The sequence below is a fragment of the Hippocampus guttulatus genome, chromosome 20 (genome assembly GCF_054856545.1).
Source record: "Hippocampus guttulatus isolate MCC_2025c chromosome 20, RoL_Hgut_1.0, whole genome shotgun sequence".
NCBI lineage: Eukaryota > Metazoa > Chordata > Actinopteri > Syngnathiformes > Syngnathidae > Hippocampus > Hippocampus guttulatus.
The window spans coordinates 5903475-5923447 of NC_141280.1; the positions used below are offsets into that span (position 1 = coordinate 5903475).

Consider the following 19973-nt stretch of genomic DNA (forward strand, 5'->3'; position numbering starts at 1 on the left):
CTGAGGATCTGCCACATTGCGATTGCGACGCCACCAGGCAGGATAAACCTCCGCGAGCTTTTCTGCAGTGTCGTAGCTCTGTCTTTAAACTATTTCGCCTGCGCTTGGAGCTTAATTTAATGGTGATTAAATGATGAGTCGTGGTTTATGTGCGAGTTAAGAATCAGCGATAAGCGTAGTGGGGCTGTTGCTCTTTTTGTTTTGTATTTCCGCATGCATTTCTAGAATCATTGGCTGCATTGTATGACTACAGGAGCGGCGTTGGTGTGTTTCTAGGTCAAACTGAATAAGGAGATGACCAGGAATGGCAAGATTGCATACTATTTGTCAACTAATTACATTGTATTATGCGTGAGCCACTGCAAAAAAACTAAAAATGTGTAAGTACACAGGTCAGCAATGGTTGCATAAAGTTTTAGTTTAGTGCAAAGTGGCAAGTGACATATTTAATCATGTCACTTTCACCTTTATTCATCTCGAGTGTTTTTTTGGCGAGAGGTCAGATTGCTTTGTGGGGTGAGGTGTCATGCGTCGACGATACGTTGATGGTTTCGCACATGGTGGTGCCAAGCATTTATTTTGTCCTGAACAATGAACCCAACCCCCATTTGTCATATGTACCACACCTTCCCTCCAGCATATGAAAAAAAAATGTACTCCATGCTTTGAACACATTAACTCATTCACTCCCAAAGACGTTTTTAAACGTCTTTTCAGACTTGGTCCAGGATTGGCTGGTATTGAATGAGTTAAATGATACTGGAAATAACATTTCAACTCAAATGCAATCAAATAAGATTTGTTCTTATTTGTCACATTGAGCGCTTAGTGTACGTACCGTGCATGACTGTTGATCTGCCTTGCGTCAGGTTGAAGAAATTGCGGGAGACCCTGGTGGCCGTGCAACAGCTGGAGAAAAACATGAGCAGCCTGCGCTCTTGGCTGGCTCACATCGAGTCCGAGTTATCCAGGCCCATTGTCTATGACACGTGTGACGAGCAGGAGATCCACAGGAAGCTCAACCAGCAGCAGGCAAGACCCCCCCCCCCCCCCCCCCAACTTCCCCCTCCCAAAAAACCTACTGGTTTTCCAAAAGTCTTGATATTACTTTCACGCAACGACAACGTCAAAACGACATTGCTATTGTGGTCCTTTTTTTTTTTCAGGAGCTGCAGAAGGACATTGAGAGGCACAGCACGGGCGTGGCGTCCGTGTTGAACCTGTGCGAGGTGCTCCTTCACGACTGCGACGCCTGCTCCACCGAGACCGAGTGCGATTCCATCCAGCTGGCCACCCGGGGGCTGGATCGGCGCTGGAGGAACATCTGCGCCATGTCCATGGAGAGGAGGCTGAAGTCGGTGTCTTGAATGAGCTGGCACTACAAATCAAAACGGACAATGAAGTTGATCAAAGCGATTCTGGACCTTTTTCTTTTTAGGATTGAGGAGACTTGGAGGTTATGGCAGAAGTTTTTGGATGATTACTCCCGCTTTGAGGAGTGGTTGAAGACTTCGGAGAGAACGGCGGCTATGCCCAACTCTTCTGGAGTCCTCTATACCGTTGCCAAAGAGGAACTCAAGAAGTTTGAGGTAGGATTATTTGCATGATCTTGTTGAATGTGGCAATTATTTAAAAAATCTAATCAAATCTTTGTGTGCAGGCTTTCCAACGGCAAGTGCAGGAGCGCTTGACCCAGCTGGAGCTGATCAACAAGCAGTACCGCCGCCTGGCCCGTGAGAACCGCACAGATGCGTCCTGCTGTCTGAGGGAGATGGTGCACGATGGGAACAGGAGGTGGGACAACCTGCAGAGGAGGGTGGCCGCTATCTTACGCCGTCTCAAGGTAACGACCGCGCACTTAAACTTAAACGCATTATTTTAAGGATAGGTTACAGGAACGACACAAGGATTCATGAACATTTTTTTTTTTTACACAATCACAATTTTTTAACAATTTCATTGAGTATAACTCTCAAAAAATCTGCACGCGTCCCGCAGCACTTCATCAACCAGCGGGAGGAGTTTGAGACCGCTCGAGACAGCATCCTTGTGTGGCTGACCGAGATGGATCTTCAGCTCACCAACATTGAGCACTTCTCCGAGTGCGACGTGCAAGCCAAGATTAAACAACTCAAGGTCGTCCCGCACACTACTCGAATCGTCCGCGGGCTTCCCCATGAGCATTGATGGTCATGTGTTTGTGTTTGCTTCAGGCATTCCAGCAGGAGATCCACTTGAACATGGGCAAGATCGAGCTTGTGTTCAGGCAGGGTGACGCTCTGATCGAGAAGAGCGAACCTCTCGATGCTGCTGTGATCGAAGAGGAGCTGGAGGAGCTGCAGAGGTACTACCAGGAGGTCTTCGGACGTGTCAATAGATACTACAAGAAGCTTACACGTTTTCCTGTGAGTACACTGAACACGTATGGTTAAAATGCCGGCAATTACAAACGAAGAGAGCGAACGTTGTGGAACATTAATTTCATGATGTAACACGTTTCCATCTCGCAGCTGGCAGACGATGAGCTGGATGGTTCCGACACGGAGTACGGCGCCGACCTGTCCGTGCTGCAGTGGTCCGACTCGACGCCTCCTCGCAACTCCAGTCGCGCGGCCACCCTCATTCGGGCAGAACGCTCGGGCCGGGAGACCCCGGCCAGCGTGGATTCCATCCCGTTGGAGTGGGACCACGATTACGACCTGAGCCGGGGTCTGGAGAGCCCGGGGGGACGCAACCACGGGGGAAGGACCCAAGGGCAAGAGGAAGAGGAGTATCTGAGGACGGCTACTGCAGTGCTGTCAGGTTCGGCGTTTCTTCTGTGTTTAACTGTCATCTCAGCATCCGGCAACAGAGGTCACTGTTGTCTAGCAAGGTCGAGTTTCTGCTCGACTCGAGTGGTCTGGTCAATTGGCGTTTATCTAGCTACAAAAAAACTGTTTACAAGACAATGAATGAATATCAATGAGGTCAAGACACGCATGCACTACATAAACAAAAGGCATTGGGACACCTGCCCACACAAACAGGAAGTGAAAAATGACCACAACAGCGTCGACTCCTGCGGGGAAGACTTTCTGCAGAAGCATATTTGTAACCCACTTCATAAAAAGGGAATGTTCTGTTTTTCCTCTTCAGACGTAGTTATTCCCGAGAGTCCTGAGGCCTATATAAAACTGACTGAGAACACATTGAAATCGTCCTCCGGTAGGAACCGCAGAACTGATTGGAAATGTCGCGGCATGTGTCGGGAACGCACGCCACCAGCCGCCATACTAAATCGTGCTTGCCAGCACGGCAGCTGCATGTCCCCATCCATCACAATAATATTGAGCAGCATGCTAAGATGAATCCTTTGCATGTTGAAGGTCCACACATAATAACCATGTTTAACCTGCCCCACCTGAAGTCTTTACACTTCGGATTTATGCATGCATCCTGTCTGTCTACAACATGCCTGACGAAAACGTGATGCTCAGCTCAGGATTTTTCCATTTTTTTCACCCCCGTTGTGTTTTGTGTGCAGGCGATCCAGGACAGCTGGAGGCCAGCCTCAGACAACTGGACCAGGCTCTGGACGCATCACGGTACCAGCTGCAGGTCAGAGAGGAGGCCGCCAGCTGCTCCAGCCCCGACGCTGACTCCACCTATATGGGCTATGTGCGTCGCTGCTGATTAAATATACCTTTATACAACAAAATACGCTTCAACACAAAAACAGCAAAATGACATTCAATGTGTATATTTTTCCCTTTTTTTCCTGTGGCAAAAAGTGTTTGTGCTTAAATCCATTATTACTGATGCAGATGCGTCTGATGGGAGAGTGTCGCGGCAGCATCAATGCGGTGAAGAGAGCCGAGGAAGAGCTCACGGAGGACGAAGATGAAATGCCCGGACTCACAAACCCGACCAGCGCTGACAGTCAGAATGCAGGTTTGTGTTTATTCGCGCAGTGTAACAGTGTGCGGATTATGCTGTTTTTTCCAAACTAGCAAAATGATCTCACAATATACGTCAATAATCATGCCTAAAGATGTATATTATAAAATAACCCTGTTGCTGTCTGTAGGCGTAAAATTCAGGATGTGAGAGGATTGAGACATTTAGTAATCAGGTTTTCCATGCAGGCGTCATCGAGCGCTGGGAGCTCCTGCAGGCTCAGGCAATGAGTGACAAGCACAAGCAGAACCTCCAGCAGTGGCAGCAGCTCATCTCAGACCTGCAGACCATGCGTGCATGGCTGGGTCGCTGCGAAGCCGAACTGGGCCAACTGCGAGGCCTGGAGCTCAGCACGGACATCCACGACATCCAGCAGAGGATCAAAAAGCTCCGGGTTAGTGGTCAAAAATGCAAACATTTAGCAGCAACGCTTCTTTCTGAATCTGTTTCCGCCCCCTCCCCCGTGTGGTGCTCAGGAGCTTCAGAAGGGCATGGAAACCCACAAGTCGGAGGTCCTGTCCATCAACTTGAGCAGCGCCACCTTCCTTCAGTCGGAACCTGACTCAGAGGAGGCATGGGAACTGCGAGATGCCCTGAAAGAGATGAACGCGCACTGGGATCGCCTGGGTACTTCGCTGGAGGAGTGGAGGGAGGAGCTGCAGAGAGCGCTCATGCAGTGCCAGGTGCTGGACGAACAAAACAAAACAGTAACCCTTCAGAGCACTTTCGAATAGCTCAATAAAGGTTGGGAAATAATGTACTGAAGGAGAAGTGTTCCAGAAAAAAATGTTTCCCCCCTCAGGAGTTCCACGAGATGAGTCATGGTCTGCTGCTGTGGTTGGAGAACGTTGACCGCAGGAGGAACGAGGTGGTGCCCATCCCTCCCAACCTGAACGCGCAAGCCCTGCGCGCTCGTCACAGGACACTCACGGTACTTTCATGATGCATATTGTTGGCATTTTCTTCTATTTTAGTCTCAATAGCTTATTTTTTTGACTCGACTTTGTCCTCATTCTCACGCAGCAAATCAAACGCGAGTTGCTGGACTCGCAGCAGAAGGTGTCTTCCCTCCAGGAGCTGTCGGCTCAGCTGCTGGTCAGCACGGCGCAGCCGCCGGCGCCCCTGCACAGCTCCCCGGGCGGAGAGTGTCTGGAAGCGCAGGAGAAGGTGCACGTGATCTGGAACAGGCTACGACTGCTGCTGCGTGAGGTCGACGCCGACCTGGAAGGGCTTCAGAAGCGACTGGAGCGCCAGAGCCCGCAACAGGTGGAGACGACGACGGCGCTTTCTCGTAGATGACAGCCTGTTGTTTTACAACTTCGGTGCTTTCTCTTTTTTGTTCTTTTCAGGAATTCTCACCGATGTCTGAATCGGACATCGCAGCCGTCTCTGCGGTGGCTCCGGTTCTTTCTGCGTTGTCTGCCGCCTCAGAGTCAAGTTTGCGACCAATGGTAATGTCATTTTTAAAAAGAAATTAGCTAAGAGAAGATTTCAAGGGAGTATGAGGGCCACGCTGAAAGGGGGAAACTTCATTTGTGTCGCCCTTATACTCCTCCTTCATGCAACTCTTTTATTTTTATTGATCTAGATGCAACTCCTGTTGTTTTGCCCGTAAACAAAAAAGTGTCTCCTGTAATACTTTCTTGTCGAGCTCCATGCTTGTTTTTTTTTTTAGATGCCGCTTTCAACATGCTGATCCAGCAAGCTAATGCACAAGAAAACCTGGCTTTTTTTTTTATAAAATATGACTTTTTCCCCATGTTGATATATTTCTGTCGCAGAAATTGAGAAGCCAGATTTCTTGCCAATCGATCAATCATTGATGATTACATTGCTGCTTTGTTGACGATAACTGATTTTTGGCTTGACTCTTTTGAGTTCTTTTATGTCCTCATTTGCCTGTTGACTGAAACATTTCCTTTCTTTCTTTTTTTACGCCTCACACCCTGCTCATTACGCCCTTCAGCCCCGAGGCAAAAGTAGTCAGGCCCAGCCCGGATTCCCCGAGAGCGGCCCGCGCCACAGGTACCTTGAGCACCCCTCATTGAGCTCTACAAAGACGGGACCGGGGGATGGAACCCAAAACTCAAACCAAACAAAAATGGGCTTCAGTTTGCGTCGCTTGATTGATCATTTTGGAAAAATGGCGTTCCATGGTGTCCCGCTTTTTCTAGAGGTCATGTGACCAGCTCCTAAGCGATCAGGGAGTAGCCTCTTGTCAGGCTCTTGCCTTCTCGCCTTTGTATGTTTGCTTCACTTTGCCGCTTGTCCACATGTCCCCCGCAGCCCACTGGATGGCAACCTCTTTTTTTCACTTGTTTTGTTTCCCTTCATGTTTCCTCTCATTCTTAGCAGGATGTAATGCAATAAGTTGCCTTGTTTCCCCTTTAACTCCCACCTTCCTTTCTTCTTTCCTCTTTCCCTTTTCCTTACTCCCTCCCCTTTGGTTTCAATCAAATGTCCCTAAATTTTAATCCTCTGAATCGAGCCTCTTTTGCATCTAAAAATAACATGAATAGAGACATATTGTCCATTACACAATTTAAAACGGTTCCCTCGCTATTCGGGAGCCGTGCAGCATTGAGTCTGTTTTGTTTTGGTAAAAATGGATTGCTTTAATGCTTGGGTGAAAAAGGAATTAGTCGGCCTCGTCGGTGAAGGTATGTGCATGCCGATTCATTTGCGTGTGCTCAACTCATCGTTAACTTAGACTTTTGGAAAAGAATTTGGGGAAGATGGTATAACCACAACTTTGTAGACAAAGTCAATTTTCCAGAATAGGTCTCCTTTAATCCCCAAGAATATAAGACCACATAGCGACAGCGATTGGCATTGAAGATGGTGTAACGCAGACACACTATGTTGCGCTATCAGGGGCAATGTGTCACAGCACTTGTGTCTGTGGGTGGGTGATCTGATGGGAGCGGTAAGAACACGTCGTCCTGTCTTCTGATTCACGGCACTGACAAGAGAAAGTATCCAGACATACACTTGTAGCATTACCGCCGCTTGCGTCTGCACAATAAGAACATCATGACGTTGAACTCTCAAACACTGACTTCCTCCCACTTGTTCTTCCATGTGCTTGAATTCTTTGTGGTTTCTGGCTTCTGGTCACATCTGTGTGCGTGTGTGTGTCTTTTGTGTACAACTTTGGTGGTCAGAACAAGAAATAATTAATTTTGTGTAGCTGCATAAGGTCACCATGTTAGAAACTCTCAATTTGATGCAGCGCAGCAAACTATATGATAGTAATATCTCGTTAAATGAAATGAGCAGAGCGATGAAAGCGGCTCTTCGCTCTCAGGTAGTCATTAACTAAAATGAACTGTCCAAAGTATCTCGGCGATAAGAGAAAAATGCTATTTTGGTGCAGAAATAGCTTGATTGAAACGAGTTTGCTGCCCATAGCAATGCTTTGCAAACACTCAAGTGCTTTACTCCTTTTTCTGCGTATCCTCCCTCCCAGCCGCAGGAGGTCACCCACCGGCGCCGCTGGCTGCGTTTCCTCCCGTTCTGACCTTTTGGACGTCTCGTCGTCGTCCTCCCCCTCCTCCAAGCAGCCGTCTTTCATGCAGAGGGTTCTGCGCGCGGCATTGCCCGTGCATCTTCTACTTCTGCTCCTCATCGCCCTGGCCTGCATGGTGCCCATGAGCCAGGAGGACTACAGTTGTCACCATGCCAACAACTTTGCCCGCTCCTTCCACCCCATGCTTCGCTACACCAATGGACCTCCACCCATATAGCTGCTTTTTTTTTTTTACTCGCTCTCGCTTTGCCAAGGACTCCTGTGAATGTGCCCTTTTCACCCCGTGCCCTACACCAACAATATATTATGACCAGGACGTGAGACAAATATGTCACCGTCTCTCTAAGGCGTGAAATATTTTTTATTTGTTAAATGTGTAGATATAAACAATTATGAGGGTTGTTGTTTGTTTTTGCGTTTTTCAATGAGGAAAAACAAAGCACTATTTATATACACTCAGTGGGAGCCAAAGTCGTCTACTATTCCCAGTGCTGCTATTATTTATGTTCAGCTATGAAGATTATTAATAAATAAACAGCACAAGGAAACAGACACTTGGAAATACAAAGAACAAAAACGTGACTCTAATCACATTGAGTTCATTGACGTTTATGGTGTGAAATGACATTTGTTTAAAATAAACACACATTTGTGACACTTCCGGGATGAAAATACCGGGAAGATGATTCGCTTCCGGGAATAAACACCCGGATGTGACACTCATTGCTAGACCGGAACGTGCGAGGCTAAATCGATGAATTGGCCGGAAACAAATAGTTAATGAGCGCTAAACGTGAAATTTAATTAGTCTGTGTTCATTTTTCCGTCATTCTTATTCACTTTGTTTTTTCTTTGAAGAAGCGTCAGAGCACTGGCTGTGTGAAAGGTACTGCACTGACGAACTGAAAAGCCGTAGTTTGAGCTAAGCTGACTTATCCCCGCCAAATGCCAAGGCTTGTATTTCTGTTTTACTTTTTTTCATGTTCTGTATTTAATTATTCGGGCTAATTGTGATGATTTTAATGACCATTTGTCCGAAATATACGTATATATTTTTTAATCTTTGTGTATGCGCATGCACTAGATACTCCCCAAAGCCAAACAATCTGGTTGTGACGCTAATAATGATAATGTGCTTTTATTCTTGTCATGCTAATTATTATTCCTGAGCGATCAGGACAAACCACACGATGTAAAAAAAGAAAATTGTTATTTATGTTTGTACAGTTTGCTAATACTGAATACTCTTTGCAAATAATAAAACCTGAAATATTAAGTTGAGTTTAAATGAATAAGAAGACTCGTAACCATCCCAAGGGCCGAGTCAGACCATCATTTTATCTTGGTAAGTGGTCATGCATGGTATGGATGGACGATAAATGTAGTTAATTTGAGTTTATGACAATTTTTTTTATGTGGCTTCCATGAAGAAGGTCCGGTGAGAGAAATGCACCAGCCGAGCCATTCAGTTTGATAATTAGTCCTATCTTAAACAGTTGAACGTGAAACACAAACTACTTCTCAGGTTAAAACTTGTTTGGTGTACCAGTCAAGCAATTCCCAGAAGGGAAATGCACAACTAAAACTGAGTATAACCTCGTTGTCATTTGCTTGTTCTGTAAGTCAAGGGGGTAAAGATCATAGAATAAGAAATCTTTTTATTTTAAGAGAAAATATATATAAAATACAAATCATGAACACTTTGAGGCATGCCCATGGTTCAAAATTCTTTTTAATGTTTTTCCAAGTAAATGTTGACATACAATATATTTAAATTTCCAAAGACAGATTTTTTTGTCAGTGAGTACTTTTCACCACATAATCGTGATAAAACAAGACAAGAAATAATCACCAGTGAATACAAAACAAGTGCAAGGAAATAAATCTACCCAATGACAGTTCGGCTCAAACTTGAAGCTGTGTAATTTGCGCATTTTTTTTTTCTTTTAATCCAACATTGCGGCGGACAGAAACACAAAACACTGAACGATATAGTGTTTACAAATATAATCAAACTGGTAATAGTTTTGCGAACATTTGACATCAGACAGGCTGGTACTCAGCTGGCAGGTAAAAATAACCAACGTAATTAATCACAGCTTATTATGCAAACAAATGAAAGTAATGCCCAATAGCCCCTTCAAGATAAGAGGAAGTGCACTTTGGTTGAATGGCAATCAAAATGAAAAACATTAATTTCAAATAGTGCAGTTTGCACTTAGGAGAAGCCGTGTGAGCAACCAGTTGAAAAAAAATCAAAGAGCGTCGAGTTATGTCAGAGAGATGTCAGAAATGTATAAATAATCACCAAATGTCCTCAACTGCAACACTGATTTTTTGTCTGTTTTCACAGGATTTCTGCGCAGTCGGGGCGGGAGCCTCCGAACTGCAGCACGCCTGGACATGGAGGGCCTCTGCTCAGGCTCTCGTGGGCGCTGCGGCCTCCTGAACTGGAGGTGGCACCGTGACTGCCACTAGGAGGCGTTCTCTCTGGCTGGGACAATATCTGTGTGGCTCTGACTGGACGGTGCAGGCGGTGAGCGTCCAGCATCTCCAGCAGCAGGTCGTACAGTGGTACCTTATTCTTGCACTTCATGCTGTACAGGTGCTCCATGCCTTTGTTACTGCAAGCGTACATCAAAATGTTAGCATGACGCTAATGGGCATTCGTCGGAATAAGGAAGGTCGAACAGTCATCTGGGAGTTGTGGTGCTTTTACTGTACCACTAGATCACATCAATCCACTTGGCAAACAAGGGATGGAAAGTGAGACCGCCTTTGCCAATGTAACTTTCGAAGTCCTACGCACTGCGCTTATTTTACTTCAAAGTCTGTGGACTCTTCTATAGCACCTGTATTTTATTTACGGACGGTTGTTTTTAAAATAACATTTTTGTTGAGTTTTACTCTACACATGCACCCAAAATACATATTAAAAAAAACTCAATCTAATACTAAAAAAAACTATCAAACTCGCTCTGAAAACGAATTTAAAACAAAAACAAACAAAAAAAGAACTCAAACTGAAACAAAAATGAACCGATGAGCCAGTGCCAGAATAATGGAGGAGTTGCCATAGCAAAGCCTGAGCTGATGTCATGATGTACTTCAGTTAATTGACTGCCAAAATGCCCATCACCACTGAGAAGTTAAAAAAATATATATATCATTCACCTCATGTGTCTGATGTGAGAGAGAAGAAGGAGCAGCTGGGCCTGCCGCCTGGCCTGCTGCTGCACCGAGCATCCTGATTGGCTGATGTGATGTATGAGGGCGTCCGTGATATTGTCCAGCATGCCCTGCACCGCCGCGCCGTCGTGAAGCGGCTCCATGGTGCCCGTGCAGAACGCAAAGGCGCCTGCATGGAAGAAGCGCGGCAATCATCTCTTCAGTCGCCACAACTCGAAATGTTGCGTCTCGCTTAGATTCGTCAGTGCTGTGTCGTACGAGTTTGTGACTACTAATTGGGTCACGCTGTCTAGGAGTGCAACTATTTGAGGAAGTAGTGCAGGAAAGTTTATATAAAAGGTCGAGAGCGGCGGTTTGGATGCCCACGCAGCAATCACAAGTCCATCCGGCTCATGCAGCTGAGTCGCCAGCGTCATCTCTTTGGTATTTTCGCTTTCCCGCTCCTGCCAAATAGCTTCATCCTTTCACAGCGAGCTCGGCCTTTTTTTTTTTTGTGCGCGCTGCCACGTGTTGCCGTGGCAACGCTTGCTAGCATCACCGGCGCTGACGGGCCCTTTCCGGGACACCGTGTTCGCGCTCCAGTTACGGGGTCAGCGGGTGTCGTCGGGACGCATCCACTCCCGAGAGCGCAAACAATCAACAAGGAGCACGCGTTGCGATGAGATGCATCCGTCGCCAGTCTTTGGGACGGATTTAAATGAAAGCTCTCAGCTTTACCGGAGTTGAGCAAGATGATGGCTTTGAGACAGACGAACTCCTCGGACTTGAGTCTGAGCATGCGGAAACGGGAGGCGGTGGCCAGGAGCATGTCGAAGATCTCCGCCATGCCTTCCACGCAATCGCCTTCACTCCTGCGCGACACAAACAAACATTGCGCCAACGACTCATCCTTGAAGTCATCAACAACGACCTCGAGTAGTCACGGTCGCAAACTACTCAAAGCCGCTTTCCATATCTTGTCACGTGTCATCCGAGTTATTGTGTAAGTGCACAACTTGTTTGGAAGTGTTGCTACTACACAAGGAGTGCTTTCGCGCGTCTGCCCCTCATTTTAAAGTTCTGGGTTCAACTACTCAGCCTTTCCCCTCATTTTCCAAAAACATGCACGTTAGCTTGAGTGAAGCGTCTCAATGGTCCACAGGTGCGAATGATTGTTAGCCTAGCTGACCAGTACGCCGCGTCTTTAGCTAGCCGGATAAGCTTCAGCTTCCTCCCCGGAAAAGCGCTACACAAAAATGGCTGGATGTTATTACCTCCATCAAAAGCCAAATAACGTGTCCGGTTGAGGAGTTAATGGAGCCACCGTCTTCGGTTCTCGACATTCGGGCGCAGCAGACAAGCGCCCGGGGAGGAGGTCGGATGCTATCAGAGCGAAGGTGGCGCTGCAGCTAAGGGAATGCGTCGACCCTGACCCGCTGCGTTTTAGTCATCACGGCCAATCTGGCAGGACACTTACGGTAGGGGCCGGCTTTTTACAGATAATACGCTAATCCATTTCCCGATCAAATGGGACCATCAGGCACAGCAAGCTAAAAGCTTTTTCTGTCTGCCTCTGATTCATCTGTCATTTTTTTTTTTTAACAAAGGTAGAAGTGATGATTGGTCAGGTTGTTTACTCAGAACGCGGGAAGGGCTGAAGGAAGGAGGGGGGGGGGGTGGGACAGCCGTCCCTTCTTCCATCTCTATTTCCTCGTCCTCGCAACTCTCCATCTCTCCGTCGCTATTCATTTTCTATCATTCTGTGCATCGAGGCTTTTGATTACATCTGTCCTGGTTGTCAGCGAAGCTGGATAATGATGCGTTGAGGGAGGGATAGGGGGTCCTCTCTACGCCGCGGGGGGCACATAATTAGTCTTTCACTGTATGACACCGTATGACAAGACGTGTTGGGATGGCACAATGGCCGCTAAGGTGCGAAATGGAAAAATCTACAATGCTGATGTGTCACTCTTGAGGGGGTTGTGTGAGAGTGTGATGGAGATGCAAAGAGCAGCCCCCCCCCCCTCCCAAGAAGTAGGCCAACGCTCCTTCTCCTCTTTTACCTGTCGAGAATGAGGTCCTGAGCGAAGATGAGCTTGCCCGGACAGTGGACGGACCTCCACACGAGGCCAATCATCAGCACCTCCAGCCACGAGCTCTCCAGCAGCTGCACCTGGTCGTGCAGGGACAGCTGGAGGAAGCCTGAGCACAAAGTCACGTGACACGCGTACAGCACACTTGACACTCGCCGCCGCGCGGCTGTGACTCACGCTTGAGCATCCAGACGGCTTCGTCGGATGATTAGTCACAGTGATTAGCTTCTGCCTACTCGCTCAACGCAAAATAACGCAAGCTGCCGCTGTCGTCGCCGCCGCGGCTTCTGTTGTTGTCGCTGTCGGCCCGAAATGACACCACGTGTAGTCGCCGTGTTGTCACAACAAGCCTTATCGCCGCTACTCGGCCCGCCTCGCAATATTACCCTTGGTGTCCGTCCTCTCATTTGCAATTAAAACCGGATGAGAAGCACTGCTCAATGGTATATTTCTATTCCGTTAGTGGTTAATTCATGATCCCGTGGACTTAAATACTGTTTTGGGAGGTCTGGCGGAGTAGCTCGTTTTTTACTCGGGCTTTACCTGGCAGCTTTTTGGCCCATGCGATCATGTGGACCAGCTCCTTGTCAGCCATGCTGGTGAGTAACATCATCATGGTGACCTCCGTGTAGGGTCGGCTCAGCTTCTGTCGAGAGCATAATATGGGGGGCTCGGCCCCCTGTAGCAGGAGAAGCACCTGACGAGGGCGAAAAGAAACACAGTCTTCAAATTGAATGATGGCTCCATCCATTGAAATGTGCTTTTTGGAAGTTTCTTCCTGTGCGTGATTCAGAACCTGGTCAGGAGGGATGTCCATCGCCGACGTTCTTCCCCCACCGGCACTTCCGCTGCCGCTCTGCTTCCTCCCGTCCTGGGGGGCCACTTTTCTATGCTCGGTCTCTTTGGTCAACTTCTCCGTGGCGCCGGTCCGCCGCTTGTCACGCCGTGTAATGCGACCGCGGTCTTTGCGCACACCTTGTGGAAACAGCAGTGCCATACCAAATAGAACGGATTACCGTATTGCTTCACGTAGCACCTTCCAGTCCAAAAAACACCCAGTCGACACCTACTTCCCCCCCACAGATAGAAACAAGTGACAACTGTAATAATCTGAGTTCACAGACAATATTGTTCACAAACGGACATAAAAAATAGTTAACCAACTAAACCCATTTGTAACGCCGTCACTATCCACAACAGCAGCACCTACCGAGGCACGTCAAGAGTCGCAGATGCACTGAAGTGAGGAGTCTTACCGGCTGCCACTTGGATGTTATAAACGACTTCCCTGCACAGTATGAAAGCAGTTACGTTACGTGGAAACGCCATCTTTATGGGGATCAGCCTTCCAGTTGACTCGCTGTGCTCACTCCACACTGTTGTGAGCATGCATTCTTATGTTTGTGTTCATCTCCAGTTTCATATGAAATATATTATTTACTTTATTTAACCAAGAATGTAACATAGATCAATAGAGAATTTCATGACTACCCCTAATTGATGCCTTTACTTAGGCCTAGATAGGGCTGGGCAATTATGGGGGAAAAAATAATCATCACAATTATTTTATGCTATTGAGATTTCAATTAATAAAATCATTAGTCATTGAGTGCAAAACGTGCTTTTTTTTGTCAACTACTAAAACTCCCAGTCATCCCTGCGTGTTGAACACTTTATTCTTGAACGCTCTTTTTAGGTTTTATCTTTTTGTTTGGCTTATTAAGTGACCCTGTACAATACCATGTGGAATTCAAGCCTCTTGCATTTTTACTCTGCTCCAGTACATCCTCACCTTTCCTGCTTTGTATCTTGGTCCGCAAGTCAAACGGTGAATAAGCATCTCCCTTTTGTCTTAAACATGTTCATTTTTTAGCTTATTTTGTTCTATTTGTGTTTTTAAAAATCGAGGGATTGACTGGGGTGCGTGCGCTGGCCCCTTGGGGGCAGTGTGGTGCCTTTGCATCCACGGAGTACACACTTCGAATGCATTAAGAGTAGAAGAAGAACTTCGCGCTGAAACTCAACTAATATAACTAATTTATTTACAGATTGGTAAGAATGCGTGCTTGTGAGTATGATTATTTTACCTATGCGGATGTGTTTCTCCAACTTTTGGGCTTGAAAATTTGTTATTTGAATAAATATACCTGCCGAGAGTCGATGCTAATTTCCCCATTCGCCTGTCAGTGGGATTCTACATTGACATTACTATTTGCCGTGTCAATGTCATTAAAACGCGACAATTGTAATATTTGAATTGCCAAAGCACCGCGCCGTTCTTCACGATAACGCAGCCTCTTCGATTAGAATGTTTTTTGTATGTGAGAAGCCAAATTTTAAATCACGATTAGATCTTGATTAATTGCCCAACCCTAACTCCTAATATATGCTTGGTTCTCTCTGGAGTTGAGAAAATAAATGCCGACCAGTAACTATATGAGGAAATAGTGTATACATATAATACTGTGTTTGTGGGACAAAATGAATCATGATGCTTAACAGCTAATAGCTGGAGAGTGGGTGACATGGTCTTGAAATAGAAGTCAGCAGGCTAGCAGCACATAGTTTTAAGAGATTCAAGAAGTATGAAAACAAAAGTGTGGGTGTGCACTAATCAGCGCTCGTACTCCTTAAGAGGAAATCACTTCAAGGTTAAAGTTAAACTTAGCCTGAAGAATGCCAGTGGATGGATATATTTGTGGCTTTCGCATTCGGAGCCTCTCCTACTTGGTGTCACATGGACTTAATCAATTTAATATAGAAAAGTTTGAAGACTAAGAGGAATTTTCTGGGTGTTCCTGCCCACCTCCTTTCATCATGCCCACTTCATAACACTTCCTTAGTCGGCACGCTTGGCAGCTCTTCCTGCGATTCCTGTCAATAGTACACTGATTGGTTGCCGGGCACACGTAGTCATTGTGACCTAAAAATGGAGAAGGAAAAAAAAAATCTATTACAGACTTGAAGGGGCCCTGCTCCAGTGTTCAGTTCACATTGAGGTTATTTAGTGTCCAGGAACACTCCATTCCCGTTTTAAATGGATCTGTGATGGAGGAAATTAAAAGGTGGCATCCTCGGCTTTGTCATTGCCATGGAGACTATTGGATTCTCTGACCGCTCTTTGCATCAATATGGCGTCACAAATATGACTAAGCCACACAGAGCAGATGGAGCTTTTGCTCTGTACAAGCACAACCTGAGGGATGTTGGACACTGAAAGTAAGTTGGAAAAATATTTTTGCTTCTTTGTCCATCTCGTGGCAACAAGCCAGCTTCTCTTTGATTGTTTGTTTCACTGTCAAGGTTAGACGGAATCAATCATTGTTATACTTTTTTTTTAAATCTATACAGGAGAGCTACTTTCTCGCTACACATTTTGGTGACATGAAGAAGTCACAGTCAACATGAACTTATTGATCAGATCTGTGTTCCTGGTCCTGCCAGGTAGTAGCAGCCTGTTGCTAGGCAGAATTATTGTTTTATTGTTGTTGTTCATTGTGCCCCATGAGCCAAGGAAAATATCTGTCATTTCGATGACACGCTCAGGGGTTGTATCATTCCCCTGTTATTTTTCCCCAAAGCAAATATGGAATGAGAATCCTTTCAACGGTCAAACTCTCGCCATTGCAAAACCTTTCTTAACTTGACAGGTCATATTTTCAACAACACTTATAACAGTCCCGTTATTGTCAAGCTCAAGACTCCAAAGACTAAGAATGGATTTACTTTGTAGATCCAAGTGACCAATTCCAATTTACAGTCTAAGTCAAAAAATTCTCGACAAAATGTTCCATGCCCGCCCGCTAGTCTCACCATGGGTACTGTGCTTAATATTGTGTTTACAAACCTGAATTTGTGAAAAATAGTCTTATTTTTGTTGTTTTTTGTTTTTTGTGTAGAAAGTAGTGCCTACCTTGAATGCTCCTCTTAAAGAAGGCCTTGCATCCTTCGCAGGACCACACCCCGTAGTGGTAGCCCGAGGCGTAGTCGCTGCACACGGCACAGAAGCGCGTCTCCTTGGCCATCTCAAAGACCCCGATGGCGGCGGCCTCCGAGCCCCCCAAGATGTACGCATCGTCACTGGTGCCGCACTGGTCGTCTCTGGACGCCTGCTGCTGACTGACCGTCTCGCTGGACCTGCCACAGGTACGATTCCTCTTGACCTACTTGTCAATTCTCGATGACACGGCTGCATTCGGTTCAAAGATAATCTGTACCTTAATGCAAACTCAGTTTCCGATTTCACTTTATACATATGGAAACATTGCCGTGGCGCTCTTACGTGTTGTTCTTTGCTCAAGGTCCCTCAGAGTGGTGCTTAATCTCTGGAATTAAAAAGCAGCTCGATCCCGTCCGCAGCGATAGTGGCCATGTTTTGAATCAAGTCAAAGATTAAACTAACAGTCCTGTCACATTCAGTAATTAGTGTTTGCGTACCGCCGGGGTCACTCACTGTTGACTGAATGTCCCCCCAAGCTGTCCTTCGGCTAACAAGATAAAAAGACTTGATTTTCAAAAAAAAAAAGGCGAGTAAACTGTCGTAGCGGTTGTTTGGAGTTGCATAATCAGCAAAGCGCAATCAGAGTTAGGTTGGGGGTGGGGGGGGGGGCATCACCTCCCACCCGATAGATGCCGAAAGTGACAAAGAGCGTGACAGACAAAGTTGAAGAGGGTTGGGTCTCACCTGTAGATGGGTGTTGAAGTGGTTTCCAGATAGTGATGGCCGGGGGGGTGCATGAATGGGCTGAGTCGAGGGCTGGTGGGCACAAACACGAGAGGGCTTGTGGGCCCGCTGCCCAGTGACTGCAGGCTGCCGTCCGTGGGCGATCCGTGGGTCTCCAGGGGTGCCGAGTAATAGCCCGGCACGGGGTGGCTGTAGAGCGGCGCCTGGGCCGGAGCCGGGGAAGCGTAGTCGTACGTTCCCTCCAGGAAGTCCACCGTGGCAACCCCACCGGACCCCCGGCTTTCTTCGGGGTGCATGCCGCTGAGGGGGGCGCGAGACGGGGGCGACGGGCGCGGCGGGGACAGGTTCTCCAGCTCTGAGGCGGCCGGGCGGATGCCGGGTCCCGGCGGCGGTCCGCAAGGCTTTCTGCTCTTTGCCGGGCTCTGCCTGAGCAACATCACAGCAGAGCAGTACTGATAAGCAACATGATTTAGACTTGCTCTCCACTTGCCGGGGAGAGAGGGTGGGTGGGGGCAGGAACGAGTGGCGCTCTCTCTCCTTTTCCACTGTGTCTCGCACACATACAGATGTGATACTCTTCTTCTTGTCCTTTCTCAGGGATGGGCAACTTGGACGATGTGGGGTACACCATTTTCTTATCAGCACTACTACGGGGGCCACACAAAAAAATGCCTTTTTCAAAATTGACAAAATACGCGGCAACCCGCGAAGAGCAAAAAGCCGCGTATAACACTGGTCAACAAAAGGTTTTAATCGGAGATGCAAGTAATGTTTTCTTTTGCTGATGCCAAATTGGTCCTCGTTTCTTTCTCAAGCACATCACGTTTTCAGAACAATAATATCATATCTAATATATTTGGTAACATTTATGAATTAAGGGTTAGGCTCAGCAACAGGTGTTTTTTTTTTCTGAAACGTCAGAACTCTAAATTTGAATGCACGGTAAAAGCCGTATTGCGCAACTATTTTATAGGTCAAACTGAAAGAATGAAAATATCCTGAAAACCTGAGGTGTAAAAAAAAAAAAATACAATTTTTTTTTAAATCAGTGTAAAAAAAATTCCCTAATTAAAATTTTCTGCCAGAGTACAATTGGTGCCCGTTTAAATGCATTGGAATTTTTTTTTCCTAAACCTAAAAAAATGATTCTTGATAAAACTACGATATGTGCTTCCCACGAAATAAAATCTGCGGTAGGTGAATCTCTGGGTGTTGAACCGCTAAAATGTGGCGTCCAGGAAATCTATAATTTAATTTACCCCAACCCCCCGCCCAACTCACACACACACACACACACATTCAAAAAGTTATTTTTTTTTGGGGTTGGGAGGAGAATCAATAAATAGAGTGGCCACTCAGAGGGTGGGCAAGGGCCACTTGCAGCCCCCGAGCCCCCAGTTGCCAACCCCTGCTTTTCCTGCCTCTCCTTCAGCTCCCCTCCACCCGGACCCCCACCAGAAGACAACTGCCAACCTCCTTTCCTGCCCGTCTTTCCTCTAATGTTTAGGAGGGATGTCTAGTCAGGATGGGAAGACAAATAGACCAAGGCGTACAAAATGGAAGTCGTGCTTCCCGTACAACTCGACTGTCCCGTCCCACGCCGCCACATCATCTCCTCCTCCTCTTCCGCCACCTTTGTTTTATGCAGGAAAGGATGTTCTCGGAATATTCATAGTTCATTTAGCTGATCTTTGTCATTGACGTAGAAGCGGCCGCGTTATTGAACACACCTGAGACTCGGGTAAATCAAATCACAGCGCAGACGAGGACGGGCGGCGTACGAGTCAAGCGGCCTGAAAGCAACAAGACGACAAAAAGCGCCGCTCACCTCTTTAAACGCCAGGCGTCCTCTCTGCCGCAGGGCTCGTTTCGTTCATCCCTTCGACACGCGCTCATTCAGCTCGACTCGCTTGGGCGAAGTGGAAACGGTGGAACAGTGGCGAGGGCGGAAAAAAAAAAAGAAAAAAAAGAGGATAAACAAATTAAAAGATGCAGTCAAATCGATGGCGGCGGTGCGTTTGAGCGCCAGGTCACCATAACACAGCAAACAACGCAGGAGGTCAAATCTCATTTCGCCAGCCAGTAATTACACAATCCTACTCCCGATGATGGAATCAAAGAGATACTGAGTATTTTGTATTCCTCATCGTTTCATGACATTAATACAGCTTTATTTGGACCATGATGCCAACTTGTGGCTATTCTACCGACCGCAGAGCAAACAAAGGGACGGCAGTAGTCGTGCAAACAAAAGACCCTCAAAGTTACTCCACGCGTCAGGCGTCCTTGCACGTTTCAGTGCCACATGTCAAGGTAAAGAAAAAGCCTTGCGCTGCCGAAAACCAGTAACAAGCTGTAAGAAGGCTTGCTGCCTCAACCCTGCAAAGAGATTATAAAACACCAAACAATCAGGAGCTTGAATTAAAACGTGCCTATTTGCACGCGCGCTTGCTTACCTGTCAGCCACGTTCGTTCTCGTGCGAGCGTCGAAAGCGACTGCCGACCTCCGGCGAGAGAGGAAGAGCTCAGCGTTTTGGCAGAGGCTTCATTTTCCCATCTCTTT

At 46.8% G+C, this 19973-nt stretch overlaps 2 protein-coding genes across 12 annotated transcripts in view; one reads left to right on the top strand and one right to left on the bottom strand.

Moving 5' to 3' along the window:
- Positions 1-8741, top strand: part of LOC147187727 (nesprin-1-like) — a 95189-nt gene extending 86448 nt beyond the window's left edge. For 4 of the 6 annotated variants that reach the window (XM_086099619.1, XM_086099617.1, XM_086099618.1 and 1 more), the window contains 17 exons: positions 870-1032; positions 1167-1354; positions 1439-1589; positions 1661-1843; positions 1999-2136; positions 2214-2405; positions 2511-2802; positions 3136-3204; positions 3524-3657; positions 3804-3930; positions 4125-4330; positions 4413-4619; positions 4739-4867; positions 4960-5202; positions 5286-5387; positions 5903-5961; positions 7406-8741. In XM_086099619.1, coding sequence (XP_085955745.1) covers positions 870-1032; positions 1167-1354; positions 1439-1589; positions 1661-1843; positions 1999-2136; positions 2214-2405; positions 2511-2802; positions 3136-3204; positions 3524-3657; positions 3804-3930; positions 4125-4330; positions 4413-4619; positions 4739-4867; positions 4960-5202; positions 5286-5387; positions 5903-5961; positions 7406-7682 — 2860 coding nt within the window. In that variant the 3' untranslated portion in view covers positions 7683-8741. The remainder of the gene's footprint in view (positions 1-869; positions 1033-1166; positions 1355-1438; positions 1590-1660; positions 1844-1998; positions 2137-2213; positions 2406-2510; positions 2803-3135; positions 3205-3523; positions 3658-3803; positions 3931-4124; positions 4331-4412; positions 4620-4738; positions 4868-4959; positions 5203-5285; positions 5388-5902; positions 5962-7405) is intronic. The other 2 variants (XM_086099620.1, XM_086099622.1) reach the window with 1 other exon arrangement.
- A 438-nt stretch (positions 8742-9179) lies between these two features.
- LOC147187728 (estrogen receptor-like) lies at positions 9180-19960 on the bottom strand. Of its 6 annotated transcripts, XM_086099626.1 has the most exons (12): positions 19867-19960; positions 19239-19319; positions 17411-17836; positions 16640-16863; positions 15533-15649; positions 13983-14102; positions 13523-13701; positions 13270-13423; positions 12697-12835; positions 11372-11505; positions 10640-10823; positions 9180-10089 (listed from the first exon to the last, which is right to left on the bottom strand). In XM_086099626.1, exons 2-12 carry the CDS (start codon positions 19304-19306, stop codon positions 9813-9815), a joined length of 2022 nt encoding a protein of 673 aa, XP_085955752.1. In that variant the 5' UTR covers positions 19307-19319; positions 19867-19960; the 3' UTR covers positions 9180-9812. The 6 variants fall into 6 exon arrangements, with proteins under 6 accessions (XP_085955752.1, XP_085955755.1, XP_085955750.1 ...); XM_086099629.1 differs by lacking the exon at positions 13983-14102; XM_086099624.1 differs by having other exon boundaries at positions 13270-13701.
- Positions 19961-19973: the final 13 nt, after the last annotated feature.